Raw genomic sequence first — 15331 nt, forward strand, 5'->3', positions numbered from 1 at the left:
ATAAATCAACAATCAATGGATAAGCCTAAAATGAAAGCAAAACAGAAGATAATACAAAGAAAAATAATGCAATGCACTAAAGAGCCTAGGCCAGTGGTTCCCAAACCTGGTCCTGGAGGCACCCCAGCCAGTCAGGTTTTCAGGATATCCACAGTGAATATTCATGAGAGAGATTTGCATGCAGTGGAGGTAGTGCATGCAAATCTCTCTCATGTATATTTATTGTGGATATCCTGAAAACCTGGCTGGGGCAACTCCAGGACCAGGTTTGGATTCCACCGGCCTAGAAGATGCTCATAGGTCAGGGTGAGCACACCACTAGCCAAGATAATGGAATTTGCCCTTCCACTTCAAAGGTAACATATACCTTGTTTTTATAATTACCAAGGTATAGATGGCACTGACATATAAGAGGAGGAAAATGGAAGTATCTGTACCAGACTTAGAAACTGTGAACTTCAGGTTACACAAATTGTTCTACAGACACCTCTTAAATGTGTGGCATTATTTCTCTGGGTGGAATTTTACTGGGAGATGTTTGATCCAGTTGCAGTAGAAATCCACCAAAGTGGAGAACTCTGAGATCCCACGAGATGCAACAACAGTAGAAAAAGTGGGGAAACGACTGTGGACTCCAGAGATGCTTGCCCCATCCTTGGCCACCTTTAAATCTAGACTGAAAGCCCACCTCTTTAACATTGCTTTTGACTCGTAACCACTTGTAACCACTCGCCTCCACCTACCCTCCTCTTCTCCTTCCTGTACACATTAATTGATTTGATTTGCTTACTTTATTTCTTGTCTATTAGATTGTAAGCTCTTTGAGCAGGGACTGTCTTTCTTCTATGTTTGTGCAGCGCTGCGTATGCCTTGTAGCGCTATAGAAGTGATAAATAGTAGGTTAGTAGTCTCTTGTAACCAGAGCTAATATTGTGATGTCATAATGCCTCAGGCCACCAATAAGAGCCAACCTCATCAGTGATGTCACAATGGCTTGATTGTCCTATACTTGGCTCACTTTTATTACATAGCTCTTTGAGCAGGGACTGTCTTTCTTCTATGTTTGTGCAGCGCTGCGTACACCTTGTAGCGCTATAGAAATGCTAAATAGTAGTAGTAGTAGATAAGACAGACAGCCTGAATACTTTTGAGAAATTTTATTGATAAAAAGACTCGATGCATTGGTTTATGCGACCAGAGCTCACGTTTTTGTTTATTGGCATGTTATGGTCTTTTTCAAGACCTCTGCTTTATGTTTTTTCCTACATTGGCGAGATTCCATCAACAGACTCCTGAGGCAGGCCACAGGCTGAAACATGACGGTGCCGTGTCGAGTCATTTTATCAATAAAATTTCTCAAAAGTATTCAGGCTATCCGCCTTATCTCTTGAGTCCAAAGTCGTTTTCCCACTTTTTCTATTGTTGGTCCAGTTACTGATCATAATCTCTTTCCAGTAAACCTGACTCTGCTGTATACAGGGGAAGCAAGAGACACTGATGTCAGTGTGCCTTTGAGAAGTGTCTTTCTTTTAGTGCATCAATAGATTCTGGCTCCTTGTTATGTAGGAATAGTTGAAATTTAAACTATCAATCATGGTGTTTTCACATCTGGATAAGTATTTGGAAGTCATTACTGTGTAATCTTTAAACAATCCTGTATCTCTGTCTGTATTCTCAGAGTTTACCCCTTATGTGTATATATTGGATTAAATTCCTATAAATCTTCCTTGCCACCCTGCCACATGCTTGTTTGTTTTTTTAATTTTGCAGATTCCGTTTGATGTGCAATAAAATCATCACCCATAAGATGTTTGATCATGTTGTCTTAGTTATCATTTTTTTGAACTGTATCACCATTGCCATGGAGCGGCCAAAAATTGAACCCCAGAGTGCTGTGAGTATCAAGTCTAATCTGCATATTAATTTTATGAACTGTATCATAATGGCGGTCCCCAAGCACCAAGCTCCAATGAAAACTGCTTATTAAATCTGCATACGAATGCCCCTCCAGTTGGAAAAATTGCTGTGCAACCTTCAGATTGTCTGTGGATGGTTATTTATGGCTTACCCTCACATAATGGGAAACATTGCTTTGTTCCCACTTATTACACTAAGAATGATTCAAATATGTCACATTCTGAGTAGCTGAGAGCCCGGTGGAGCAGGCACCAACCGTTAAAAATAGACCTACAGATATGCTCATTCTTTCTTGCTACAATTTGAGTAGATGATTTCAGCAGGCATCGAGGTTGGATGTTTCCTGTTTCTGAATGCCTTGGTTGATCCTGGTGTAAGGGGCCCTTTTACTAAAGGGTTGGTGCACGGCAACAGTTTTCTGCGTGCCAATCCGGAACAACCGCTGGGCTACTTCCCACCCCCAGCACGCTCTACTTCTGGTGCTGCCCAGGTACTGCTGGGTTAGTACAGGAGCCCTCGCCGCCAGCTCAATGGGTGGCGGTAAGTGCTCCCTCCTGAAATGGCCGTACGGCAAGTGGTTCACTTGCCAGACGGCCATTTCTTTTCCAGAAAAAAAGATGGCCTTTTACCCGCTGCAGTAGAATGGGGCCACAGTGCGCATGAAAAACACACGCTGATGCTAGCGCATGGTGGGGGGAATTTTACTAAATTATGTTAAGTGCTAATTTTACTAATGCATGCTTAACTTGGGAAAAATGGCCTAACACAGGACCCATCAAATTGTTTTGCATTCGTTTTGCTATTTGCATGCACTAACCGCATAGTATTTGGGGGGAGGCGTGTCAGGGGTGGAGAATGGGCATGGAGGCGCTATTCAGTTAGCTCGCTGACATTAGCGTGTGCTAACTGAATAATGCTGGCTTAACATGAGAGCCCTTAGCACCTCCTAGTGGTAAGGCCACCTGCGTTAATTTTTTTCAGTGCCTGTGTGCTAATTGGCCAGAAAAAGAAATAATTGAAAATACCCTGTTTTCCCACCGCAGTGAAAATTGGCTTAGTGTGCAGGAAAGTCTCCCATTAGGACAAACTCCAGCCAATATTCAGCACTATTTAACCAGCCAGGAAGGACTCCAGGCCAGTTAAATAGCACGTAGCCCGCTAAGCAGGGTGAGATAGCCGGTTATCTCTGCTGAATATTAGCGCGTACACCCAGATTCTATAAAGCACGCCTAGCATCCTGTTCCAAAATCTAAGCAGATTCTATAACAGTGTGCATAATTTAATTGGCTTAACAAGCCAATCAGCATTGTTAACAGCACTTAACAAGCAATAATGAGCACTAATTGACAATAATTAGAATTTACACACACAACTCGCTAAGCATATTCTGTAAGTTAGTGTGTCTAATCTCTAATGTGTGCAGGCAAAAAGGGGCATGGTTATAGGCAGGGAAATGGGCATTTCGTGGATGTTCCAAAATGTATGCACTTAGTTATAGAATATGGCCCAGTGCGTCTAAATCTATGCACCAGGATTTACGCCATGTTTTTGTTGGCCTAAATGGATGTGCATATTTTTAGGTGCTGGGATATCAACTAAGCATTTGTGCCGCTTTTAGAATACGCTTAGTTGGTAATGTTTTCCGTGTGGATTTTTTAGGCGCTATATATATATAGAATCTTCCCCATAGCTGCTAACCAGCTATATTACGCGATATAACCAGCTAGCTGCAAATATTTAGTGCTTCACCAGCAAAGTTTAGCAGCCAAATAGAACTGTCTAAATAGCAGTACTATCTTTGGCTTCTAGAAACTTAACCGGCCAACACTGAATATTAACTTGGCCGGTTAAGTTTAAAGCCAGCCAAAAAAACCCGGAAACGGCCCAGCATTGAATATCCAAGCTCAGCGCCAGTCGCAGCACTTAGCTGTCCTGCCTCCTGCGGGCTGAATATGAACCAGACTAAGCCCTTTATTTTTTTTTTACCAAGGCTTAGTAAAAGGACCCCCCAAGTGATGAACCATTGAAGAGTAGAGTGTTGACTGCTGTCCATGGTGCTGATTGGCAATCAGGAAGCCATCTAGCAAGGTGCTGAAAAGATCCATTAAAACACCAAGATCATGTACTTTTTTTTAGGCAATTACATCCAAGCACACTGCAGTCAGCATTTGTAAATCAGGTCTAAGCCTGTCTGGCAAAGAAATTACCTTGCTGTGCAGTGTTTTCACAGTAGAGGTGGCCAGTTCAAATCCCACTGCTGCTCCTTGTGATCTTGGGCAAGTCACTTAACCCTCCATTGCCTCAGGAACAAACTTAGATTGTGAGCCCTCCTGGGACAGAGAAATATCCAGTGTACCTGAATGTAACTCACCTTGAGCACTACTGAAAAAGGTGTGAGCAAAATCTAAATAAATAAATAATGAAACAAACAACTATTGGGTTTTGAATTTGACGACAGAAAGAACTTTTGTCATGAATCTGATTTTTTTATCTGCGTTTATTTTGAAATCGCTTGAAATCTCCCTTCTTTTTCTTTTACAGGAAAGAATTTTCTTAACACTGTCCAACTACATTTTTACAGTAGTATTTCTGGCAGAGATGACAGTGAAGGTAAAATTGGTATCTGAATATTTCTCTCCTTTAAAACACAGAACAATGCTAAAATCTCTTCCTTCTGAGCATAGACATTTCTACAGAGAAATCTGGTTCTCATTCAATACGATATTCTGGATTGAAAAACTATATAGAAAATAATTAGAGTCCTGTGTTTAATTAGATTCCCAAAAGTGTATAAAGACCCAGACATATAAAGGCTGTAATGGAATAGTGTTTAGAATTTTTATTTTGGTTCAAACATTAATATCCTTTTCATGTGCATGGACTGAAGCCACAGCATGAGTTATGAATTTTGAAAAAAATAACCTTAAATTGGTTTTGCCCTCATTGAATTGATTTACATTTTTGAAAAATAAGCTTTTAGCTTTAAGGAATTCTTTACAGTTTGTGTAGTGTAGAATATCATGTGCTTGGCTATGTCAGTGGGATTTATAAGTTGCAGGTGTGCATCAACTTGAACACACAACTTTTTCATCTTATGCATCTGGCAAAGAACCCAAACACACACACACAGCACATTTTTAAAAAATAATGCTCAATGTAATGTCCAACTTTCGAAATTGTGCGTACTTTATGGGGTTCACCAGTGGTTATCTTATGATGAAAAAAACAGTATGGGCTGTTAATCCTAAACAGGTAATCTAATACTCCAGAGAACTGAAAAACAGCCAAACACAATCCAAAGGGTTGTGTGGAATGAATGTAAAGAAATGAGGAAAGTGGGAAATACCCTCAGAAACCAAGGCTTCTGCCAAGGTCTTATCAACAAGACACTATCCTATATAATAAAAAGCACCTCCAACATTCTGAAGCTGACTCTGTGGCAGTGTAGGGTTCATAAGACTGTCATTCAGCGTTTCATTGGCTCTCACTGTCCCCGCCCTCACGTCGAGCAAACAAACGCGACATCACAGGAACAAAGAACCAATCAGACAGAACGGAACTTGGAGGAGGGAAGTGGAGTGGATTGAATCTCTAACAAACAATCATATACAGGGAGGTACAAACATCAGTGGAGGCAAGTGCACAGAACAAAAGGGAAGACAAACATTTAATCACTTTGTCACTCACACACATACACTCAATCACTCTGTGTATCTCTCTCTTACACTGTCTGTAAAACACACTGTCACTCTCAGTCTCTCACATGAGCAACTGTATGTTGCATTCTCACGAGTAAGGAGCTCTTCTGATGTGATTGTTAAACTGATTGAAGGGCCTGAACAAGGAAAACTTTTACCACATTGTAACACAGTTTACACAAAAACTATTGTATATAAAGAAATCTTACACATGTAAACAACAATTATATTCAGAATACAACCATGGAAACATTAATGGCAGGAACTCATTACATTGCTAGCGCCCGTTTCATTGCGTTAAGAAACGGGCCTTTTTTACTAGTTATCTATAAAAGACTTTGTGCTCGTGATCAAGTTTCTTTCATGGGGTAAATATTCCCTACTCCACTCATTCAAAATTGCCCATATAGGAGCATCATGCAAAATTGCCCATAATAGAGCGCAGTTTTTTTTATACAAAAAAGCCCATAATAGAGCACAAATATCTCCACCACCGCCAACTCCAGGCTCCACCCTTTCTGCCTCGCCTCACCCCACGCATGGAACAAACTCCCCGAGCCCATACGCCAGGCCCCCTCCCTGCCCATCTTCAAATCTCTGCTTAAAGCCCACGTCTTCAATGTCGCTTTCGGCAACTAACCTCTACACCTCTACCCAGGAAATCCACACTGCCCCAACTTGACATTTTGTTCTTTAGATTGTAAGCTCCTTTGAGCAGGGACCGTCCTTCTTTGTTTATTTTGTACAGCGCTGCGTAACCCTAGTAGCACTCTAGAAATGTTAAGTAGTAGTAGTAGTAGTAAAGATAAATGAGTAACAAAAATTGTTCAAGCTACAGTATAGCATGCATCAACTTAGCTTAATAAATACTGGCTTGACAACCCCACAATTCAACTGTTGTTTTTCAACGGGCCCAGATTCGTTTCACCCATAACAGGGCTTCATCAGGAACCACTCAGTTGGATCATACTGACAGGGGTATCGGTCCAACACTGGAGCCAGTGGTTCCCAAACCTGATCCTGGAGGCACCCCAGCCAAATCTATGTCATGAATATTTATTGTGGATATACTGAAAACTTGACTGGCTGGGGTGCCTCCAGGACCAGGTTTGGGAACCACTGGTGTACTCCATGAAGTACGCACAATTTCCAAAGTTGCACGTTACATTGAGCATTATTTGGAAACCACTAGGGTACACCATTTCGGTCTTGTTTCAGTAATTGCTGATTATGAATCCTGACGTATTATGAACCTCTGCAGAGCTGATAAAGCCATGGAGAGTCTTGGCTCCAGAGATTGATGTTACCAAAGAATGACCACGATCCTTTCAGTGTCTTGAGCGGTGTTTCTCAACTCCCTCCTGGAGGCATATCTCACCAGTCAGGTTGTCAGGATATCCCTAATGAATATGCATAAGATTTATTTGCATATTGCTGGGTAATGGTGTGTTCTATAACTGCTTCATCCTTAGCTCTGGAGTTTTTTTTTTTTTTACTTTAAGACAGCTTTTATTCTCTCGTTTGTTTCAGTTTCCAGCTCTAAAGTTCTCTTTCCCATGACTGTTCGTGTTATGCCATGCACAAAATTGGTAAATCACCGAGCAGAAAGCAAAGGCGTGAAAAGTCCTATTTCAGAAATAATTTCTTGGTGCACTGAAGTCACTGAATGTAATGTTGGTTTTGGCAGGTGGTGTCTTTGGGTTGGTGTTTTGGTAAAAGGCATATCTGAAAGCAGTTGGAACATGCTAGATGGAATGCTGGTTATGATCTCTGTTATCGATATTCTCGTTTCCATGGTATCTGACAGTGGAACAAAAATCCTTGGTATGTTAAGGGTTTTGCGGCTACTTCGTACTCTCCGACCACTAAGGTAAGTAAACTAGAAGCTTACATTGAGTTGACTGCCTGTTGTTGCAGTGATGTGATAGGCAGCAGTTTAGAGTCCCTGCCTGGTCAGTTTTGAGACAGACAGAACCGCTGAGATAAGAATAGCTCGGAGGCACTGCTGACATTTTGGCATTTGGTTTCCATCAAAGGCAGATTAGTAATTCAACTTCCTGTTAACACGCTCTTAAATGGTGTTTAATTCAGTCTTGAAAGGCAGAGTTCTATACCTACATTTTTATGTCTTCTGGGGGTGGGGGTGGGAGAGGGGTATTTTTCATTAAACTCCGATCCTGATATTCCCAAAAGGCACCTATACGTTTTCACCCTGACTGGCCGACATTCAAAAGTATTTAACCGGCCAGGAACCGTTCCTGGTTGGGTCAGTAGCGTTTAAGCGCCTAGCCACAGATATTCAGCGGGAGATAACCGGTTATCTCTGCTGAATATTCACATTCAGGGGTTAGCCACTAACTGGATGTATTGTGCAACATAGCTGATTAGGCGTGGATAATCAGTGCCAATTAACAATAATTAGCTATAGTTGATGTCACTTGGCACTAATTGGCAATATTTTGCAGTTGTGCATGTAACTGCGCTTTGTCGGTATTAATGCCTAATTCCTTCCTGCTGCGGAGGAGGGGCCATGGATGTTGGGGAGGCACGGGTGGGTCAGGGGCACACCTAACACTTGCACACATGAGTTATAGCAGTGTTTTTCAAGTCAGTTCTGGAACACCCCCTTGTCAGTTAGGTATTCAGGATATTTATTTATAGCATTTATATCCCACATTTTCCCACCCATGGGCAGGCTCAATGTGGCTTACATCAGTCTGAAAAGGCATACATCAATCCGGTAACGAACAATCAAGTACATTGAAGCTGAAGAGGTTAGTGAGTAATTACAGAGAAGAAGAAAAGGAGAAAGGGTAATAGAGTTCAATATGCCATTATGATAGCCTACAGTTCAGGAGTTATGGGTACAAGGAGGGACTTTGGCGTAAGCTTTTCCAAATAAGTTGGTCTTGAGTGATTTTCTGAAAGTCGGATGATCGTGAGTAGTTTTACAGATTTTTATAATGAGTAGCCTGAAAGAGGTTTGCATATAATGGAGGCAATGTATGCAAATCAATTTCATGCATATTCATTGTGGATATCCTGAAAACTTGAGCAGCAAGGGGGTACTCCAGGATTGACTTGGGAGGCACTGGGTTGTAGAATACTTTCAGTTAAACACCTAAATACAGCAATTAGAAACAAGCATTTATGCCAGCCATTCAGCTAGCATAAGTGCTCGTGGCTGTTGGGTGCATAAATTCAGTCTTACGCTAGCATTCTTTAACGCCAATTGCACGCACAGTTGCCGATATAGATTTCACACTTAGGCTGGATTCAGTAAATGATGCTGCAAATTTGGTGCCGAAAAAAAATTGGCGCTGAATGGTATTCTATGAAGGGCATTCTGGGATGGGCACACTTTATAAGATATAGCATAGCCCTTTGGGTGTGAGGGTTTACACCAACGGAAACCACGGCGTGTAAGTTGGGCGCAGATCTGCTCTATTCTATAATACTATGTACATCTTCAGGGAACGCCCCTGACCCACTCATGCCCCTCCCATGGCTTCACCCCCTTTGCAGATCCTCTCTATTCTAAAACACTATGTGCAACTTAAGGGAACGCCCCTGACCCGACCATGCTCCTCCCATGGCCTCGCCCCCATTGCAGATACATGCAGAAACTCTACATCTAATCAATGCCAAGAGTTCTTAGGCCAGGAAAAGAAGCAATTCATACATACAACATCACTGGTCTCCATAATCCAGGCTCTTATCAAGTGATGTTGTATGTATGTATTATTGCTTCTTTTCCTGGTCTAAGAACTCTTGGCATTGCTTAAATGTAGAGACCAGTGATGCAATGATTGTTTATACAGCTAATCATTGTGTGCATATGTGCTAATCATTGTATATATCCTAATCATTGTAAAATTTAGCTCCTCTAATAAAGGTTTTCATTTACTTATTATGAGTCCAAAAGAATCCACAGTAGTCTGTGTCAGTGAGACAGGCTGTAAATCCATAGCAGTTCACTTGGTTTGGATGTCAAATTGTGCTTACAGTCTGTGAATGTTAATCATCAAATTCGTATATAATTGAGGGAAGGTGGATAGAGGGGAGGGTTCATTGTAAAATGCTATCAAGGAGGAGTAGCCAAGTGGTTAGTGCAGTGGCCCTTGATCCTAGGGAACTGAGTTTGATTCCCACTGCAGCTCCTTGTGACTCTGGGCAAGTCACTTAACTCTCCATTGCCCCTGATACAAAATAAGTACCTGAATATATGTAAACTTCTTTGAATGTAGTTGCAAAAACCTCAGAAGGGCGGTATATCAAGTCCCATTTCCCTTTCCCTATTTGAGATTCTACATGGAATGTTGCTGTTGCTGTTGCTACTATTTGAGATTCTGGAATGTTGCTACTGTTTGAAGATTCTACATGGAATGTTGCTACTATTGGAGATTCTACATGGAATGTTGCTATTCCACTAGCAACATTCCATGTAGAAGCCTGCCCTCCTGCCCTTGCAGATCAGCAATGCAGCCGCGCAGGCTTCTGTTTCTGTGAGTCTGATGACCTGCACGTATGTGCAGGACGTCAGACTCACAGAAACACTACTACTACTACTACTTAGCATTTCTATAGCGCTGCCAGAAGCCTGCGCAGCTGCATTGCTGATCTGCAAGGGCAGGCTTCTACATGGAATGTTGCTAGTGGAGGAGTAGCCTAGTGGTTAGTGCAGTGGACTTTGATCCTGAGGAACTGGGTTCAATTCCCACTACAGCTCCTTGTGACTCTGGGCAAGTCACTTAACCCTCCATTGCCCCTGGTACAAAATAAGCACCTGAATCTATGTAAACCGCTTTGAATATAGTTGCAAAAACCTCAGAAGGGCGGTATATGAAGTCCCATTTCCCTTTTTCCTTCTATCTGACTTAATAAAAATGATTGAAATAAATTGTGCTCTCTACTGTGGTGACATACATAGAATTCCCCTGAACGTGAAGAAGTATTGATATCTTGACTTCTGCTTACAGAGGCCGATATTCAAAGCCATTTAAGCGGGCAGGAGCCTCTACTGCCCATTTAAATAGCTTCCCGCTGCCTAACCGGGGATATCCAGCGGCACTTAACCAGATGATGTCACTGAATATGCCTAGAGACCGGCCAAACAAAAAGTGGGCAGGACAAGAGCAGCACTGGGAGGAGCCACAGGATATCCGGGTGCCGGCAATATTCAGTTCCAGCTCCCGTATAGCTAAGCGACTTCCTAAATAAGGCCACTTAGCTATGCAGGTACCGGCTCTGAATAGCAGGCCAGCACCTGAATAACTTTCAGAGCTCCCTCCTGCCCCCGACAATGTCCCCTTTTTCTCTCCCCCTCCTCCAGCCTACATCAAAACACCCCATCTCCCAACCGTGAAAGTAAGCCCCTGGGCTTACCTATATCCCTGGTGGTCCAGCGGAGTCATTGGGGGCACGGGCATATACTACTGCAAGCTGTCGCGAGAGGTCATGGCAGCCATTTTACAGAGGCACCGCAAAGGACAGGAACGAGGGGGCTGTGCTCCTGCCCCCAATGACCCCACTGGACCACCTGGGATGTAGGTACGCACGGGGCCTAACCTTCACGGTTGGTGGGGGATCTTGTAGGGAGGTCTTAATGCAGGCTGAGAGGAGGGAAGGAGGGAAAAAGAGGACATTGGCATGGGAGGGTGCGAGACAGGGCTCGGGGGTATAATTCATAGCCAGAACATGAGCTCCAACTGTATGCTTTCCTCCAGATTTATATACAACCCCAGAAATAAATGAGTCCTTGAGTTTAATGCTGCAAGATAATCTAATGTGTGAAAATATGAGGACTCTCTGCTTCTGCGAAAGTGAAGATTCTAGTGAATCTGGCAGTACGCTGACATATCATTATGGTCTTGTTTATATCCTTATCTAGGGTAATCAGTCGAGCCCAGGGACTGAAACTGGTGGTAGAAACTCTGATGTCATCCCTAAAGCCTATCGGAAACATAGTGGTCATCTGCTGTGCCTTCTTTGTCATATTTGGAATTCTTGGTGTTCAGGTAGGTTCCAGGCGGAAGAGATTGGGAGTCTCCTAGCATGCCATTGGATCGAGTTTCCCAAATCTGTTCTGGGGACCCCCACAGCCAGTCAGGTTTTCAGGATATCCACAATGAGTATATGCATGAGATCAATTTGCATCCATAGGCGACTCAGTCTATGCAAATTGATCTCATGCATATATTCATTGTGGATATCCCAAAAACCCAACTGCCTGTGGGGTCCCCAGGACAGATTTGGGAAGTCCTGCTATATCTGTTTATACTGCAATCCCAGAGGGCCGCAAGCCAGTCTGGTTTTCTGGATATCCCTAACGAATATGAATAAGATGTTTGCATGCACAGCCTCCATTGTATGCAAACGCATTTCATGCATATTGTAAAGATGAGCACCTCTCCGTGCTGTCTGCTCTCGACCTGCACCTCCGTGCTGTCTGCTCTCGACCTGCACCTCTCCGTGCTGTCTGTCTTCACCCACACAAGAGACCTCCTCTGGAGACTGATGCCTTTTCCACTCAGCTTCACTTTGAGTTCTCTAGTCCCCCAGAACCCGCCTGTAGGCAGTAGGCCTTTCTGCACACTTCCCTGGGGATACAATTATTGCCTGGGTCCCACCAACCCTCTGCTCTTCCCTTGGTTTCAACTTTCAGACACTGTTATTCAACTGTCAAGGGTAGCAGGGATTCTCTGATGTCCTTATCTTCAGGGGGCTATTCAACAACAAGGTTCCATCTGGGATAGTGCCCTTTATAACCCCCACAGGGGGCTCTCTGGTGTGCAGTGGCCCTCTAGTGGCTCCTGCCTGGCCTCACCAGCCTTTTGCCTCAGGGAACCACCTTGAAACCAGACTCCTCTGTGACTGCATTGACTCCGGCCTCTAGGTTTGGTCCTCCCCTTTCCCTCAGGGTGACCTCTTCCTTAACCTGCAATCCTGGCCCGGCCTCCCTGCTGTATCACCTGGTAACCGACCCACCTTACCAGTTCTTCTGGTGGGGCCCCCCAGGTCACCCTTTCTCTGGAAGATAGCACAGCTTTCTCTGCTTGCAAAAATATGCAAATTAGCTGGTTGCATGTAAATTCAGTTTATTAGCTAGGTTACAGTCCTGTGGGAACCTGGCTTGCCCACTATTAATCTGTTACTGTGATTCACCCCCTGAGACCATTTACTGGGGACATCTGGGTCTCAGGGTATAACAGCCTCCTCCCCTGGATAGGACCTTCTTTATTCACATTAACCTTACGGTCCTATCCTCCACCCCACGGCTGTTTGTTCACTTAAACACTTCAGTAGCCATTGTTCATAACCCTAGTACCTGGTCCCCACCAGGTAAGTACCTCTTTGGGTCTGGAGGGAACCTTCTCCTGACCTTTCTCTTGAGCTCTACTTCAGCAGGCCTCTTTCTCCAGTCTTCCTGCTAGTAATCCTCAGGCTCTGGGTGTTGCAGGTTCCCCCCCCCTCTTCTTCTTCTCCTTCTCCTTCTCCCTTGGCTTAGAGGATGCTTTTATAGGGTGCCCAATAAACCATCCCACCTCTCTTTAGGCCTCTCCCCCTGCTTCCAGAAAGGTCCGCACCCACAACTCTCTCCGCCTTTCCAGCTTCCACTCAGAGAGTCCCCCTGGTGGCCTCCCCAGGGAAGTACAGGTCCTATACCACGAGCACCCCCTAGCCGCTCCTTCTGGTCACTACCATGGACTATACTCTTTGGCTCCCTCTAGTGGCCAGAATGGGCATTTTTAGGTTTACAATGGGAGAGCGCCCTCTGGCGGCCTCCTCCTGTAAGGGCAGTCCCTGTGTTTATCACAATATTCATTAGGATACCCTGAGAACCAGCGTGGTTTGCAGTTCTTCAGATTGCAATTTTAGAGCTACCAATTTACCCATTCCAGGAGGGAAACTTTTTTGGCCGGCCCTGGTTTCAAACTTATATCCCAAGGCAGTGTAGTATTTGTAGTCTGTGATTGGGTGGCAGAGCCGGTGGTGGGAGGTGGGACTGGTGGTTGGGAGGCAGGGATAGTGCTGGCCAGATTAATACGGTCTGTGCCAGAGCCGGTGGTGGGAGGCGGGGCTGGTGGTTGGGAGGTGTGGATAGTGCTGGGCAGGCTTATACGGTCTGTGCCAGAGCCGGTGGTGGGAGGCGGGACTGGTGGTTGGGAGGCGGGGATAGTGCTGGGCAGACTTATACGGTCTGTGCCAGAGCCGGTGGTGGGAGGCGGGGCTGGTTGTTGGGAGGCAGGGATAGTGCTGGGCAGACTTGTACGGTCTGTGCCCTGAAGAGGACAGGTACAAATCAAGGTATACACAAAAAGTAGCACATATGAGTTTATCTTGTTGGGCAGACTGGATGGACCGTGCAGGTCTTTTTTCTGCCATCATCTACTATGTTACTATGTTACTATATCCATTGAAATCAGTGCTGCAGGTCCCATAATGCACTAGGATGAGGTTAGCAAAACTCCAGGACCGGCCAAAGCTTCTCCCTCCCAAAATAGGTCATTTGGCTGCTCTGCAAACTGACATCCCTGCCATGCATCCCAGCTGTACCAAATCTTTGCGATTCCGGTATAGATTCAGGGTCCTGTCGGATCTAACTGAAAACCTGAAGGGTTACTTAATTGAAGTACGCCAAATCTTCAAAGTAAAAACTCTGCTTTATGCCTTATAAATTGTAAGCTATGTTAACGAGTTTCCACAGCTCTTAGCTCCCTGCAATAACAAGGGAGCTAACTACACGTACTGCCTCTGAAAGGTGACAGGGATCATTGTTTGTAACAAGCACATGCAGGTAGGAGAGTATTCAGCTCCGCACAGTCACATTTCTCTTTCTTATTTCAAGCTATAAAATAACAAAGAATGGCATTAACTATTCTGACCCTAGCTATACCTACTGGGAAAGGGGGGGGGTTGTTTTTCATCTGTTCTGTTCACAGAAGCAGAAAACCTCCTGCAAGGACAGGTCATGTCGGCAGACTAGAACAGCAGATGAAATCAACGTCATCTACTTGGGTGCTTTGAGTTTGGGGTGTTTTTCCCCCCATCAATTGTCACAGACGGGAATAATGAGGCCAAAAGGAACACATCCATTAGTATCTCACCCACCTGGCAATTATTTCAGCAACAAAGAGGAAGCAAAGTGGCAGCTGCCGTGTCACAGGTTTCTTTTATACCACTGAACAAATGGTGAAGGAAAATGCAGTTAAAAAAACACACACAGGCGCACAATCCTAGTAACCTCCTTTACTGAGAGAAACCAGAAACGTACATAGAAATGTTGAGCCCAGTTCAAAAGAAAAAGACCCTTTTTGAAGAGAATGCCCTGTTGTTGCCAGCATTGCTCTGGTGAGATTATACACCTGAGCATGGATGTCTGGACAGGGAAGGTCCGTCTCACCCCCCACAGCGGGTTTTCATAGATTCTGGCTGTGGTAATTGCAAACGTAGCTGTGCTCATTTATGATGCATCATCCGCTCCAGTACACCAGAACGATTATCCTGGCGGTCAGCCTCACCTATGAATATTGTAGAGCAGAGCGTATCGCCAGTGCAGCCCCCCCTGCAGGTAAAACATGGCTTTGGTTTTAGATTTTAGATCTAATTACTGGAATTTCCAAATGCAAGCTCACGGCAACTTACAATTTTAGGGGTAAATGGTAGGTCCCTGGCCAATACGGCTTACAGTCTAAGGCTCCTATTTACTGCTCCAC

At 44.2% G+C, this 15331-nt stretch overlaps 1 protein-coding gene across 1 annotated transcript in view; it reads left to right on the forward strand.

The window, feature by feature from the left end:
• Positions 1–15331, forward strand: part of CACNA1G (calcium voltage-gated channel subunit alpha1 G) — a 274000-nt gene that overhangs the window by 156627 nt on the left and 102042 nt on the right. Inside the window, 5 exon segments of the mRNA XM_030208360.1 lie at positions 1771–1894; positions 4459–4527; positions 7303–7328; positions 7330–7485; positions 11506–11632. Of these exon segments, the coding sequence (XP_030064220.1) occupies positions 1771–1894; positions 4459–4527; positions 7303–7328; positions 7330–7485; positions 11506–11632 (502 nt within the window).

This window comes from Microcaecilia unicolor, chromosome 6 (genome assembly GCF_901765095.1).
Source record: "Microcaecilia unicolor chromosome 6, aMicUni1.1, whole genome shotgun sequence".
Classification (NCBI taxonomy): domain Eukaryota; kingdom Metazoa; phylum Chordata; class Amphibia; order Gymnophiona; family Siphonopidae; genus Microcaecilia; species Microcaecilia unicolor.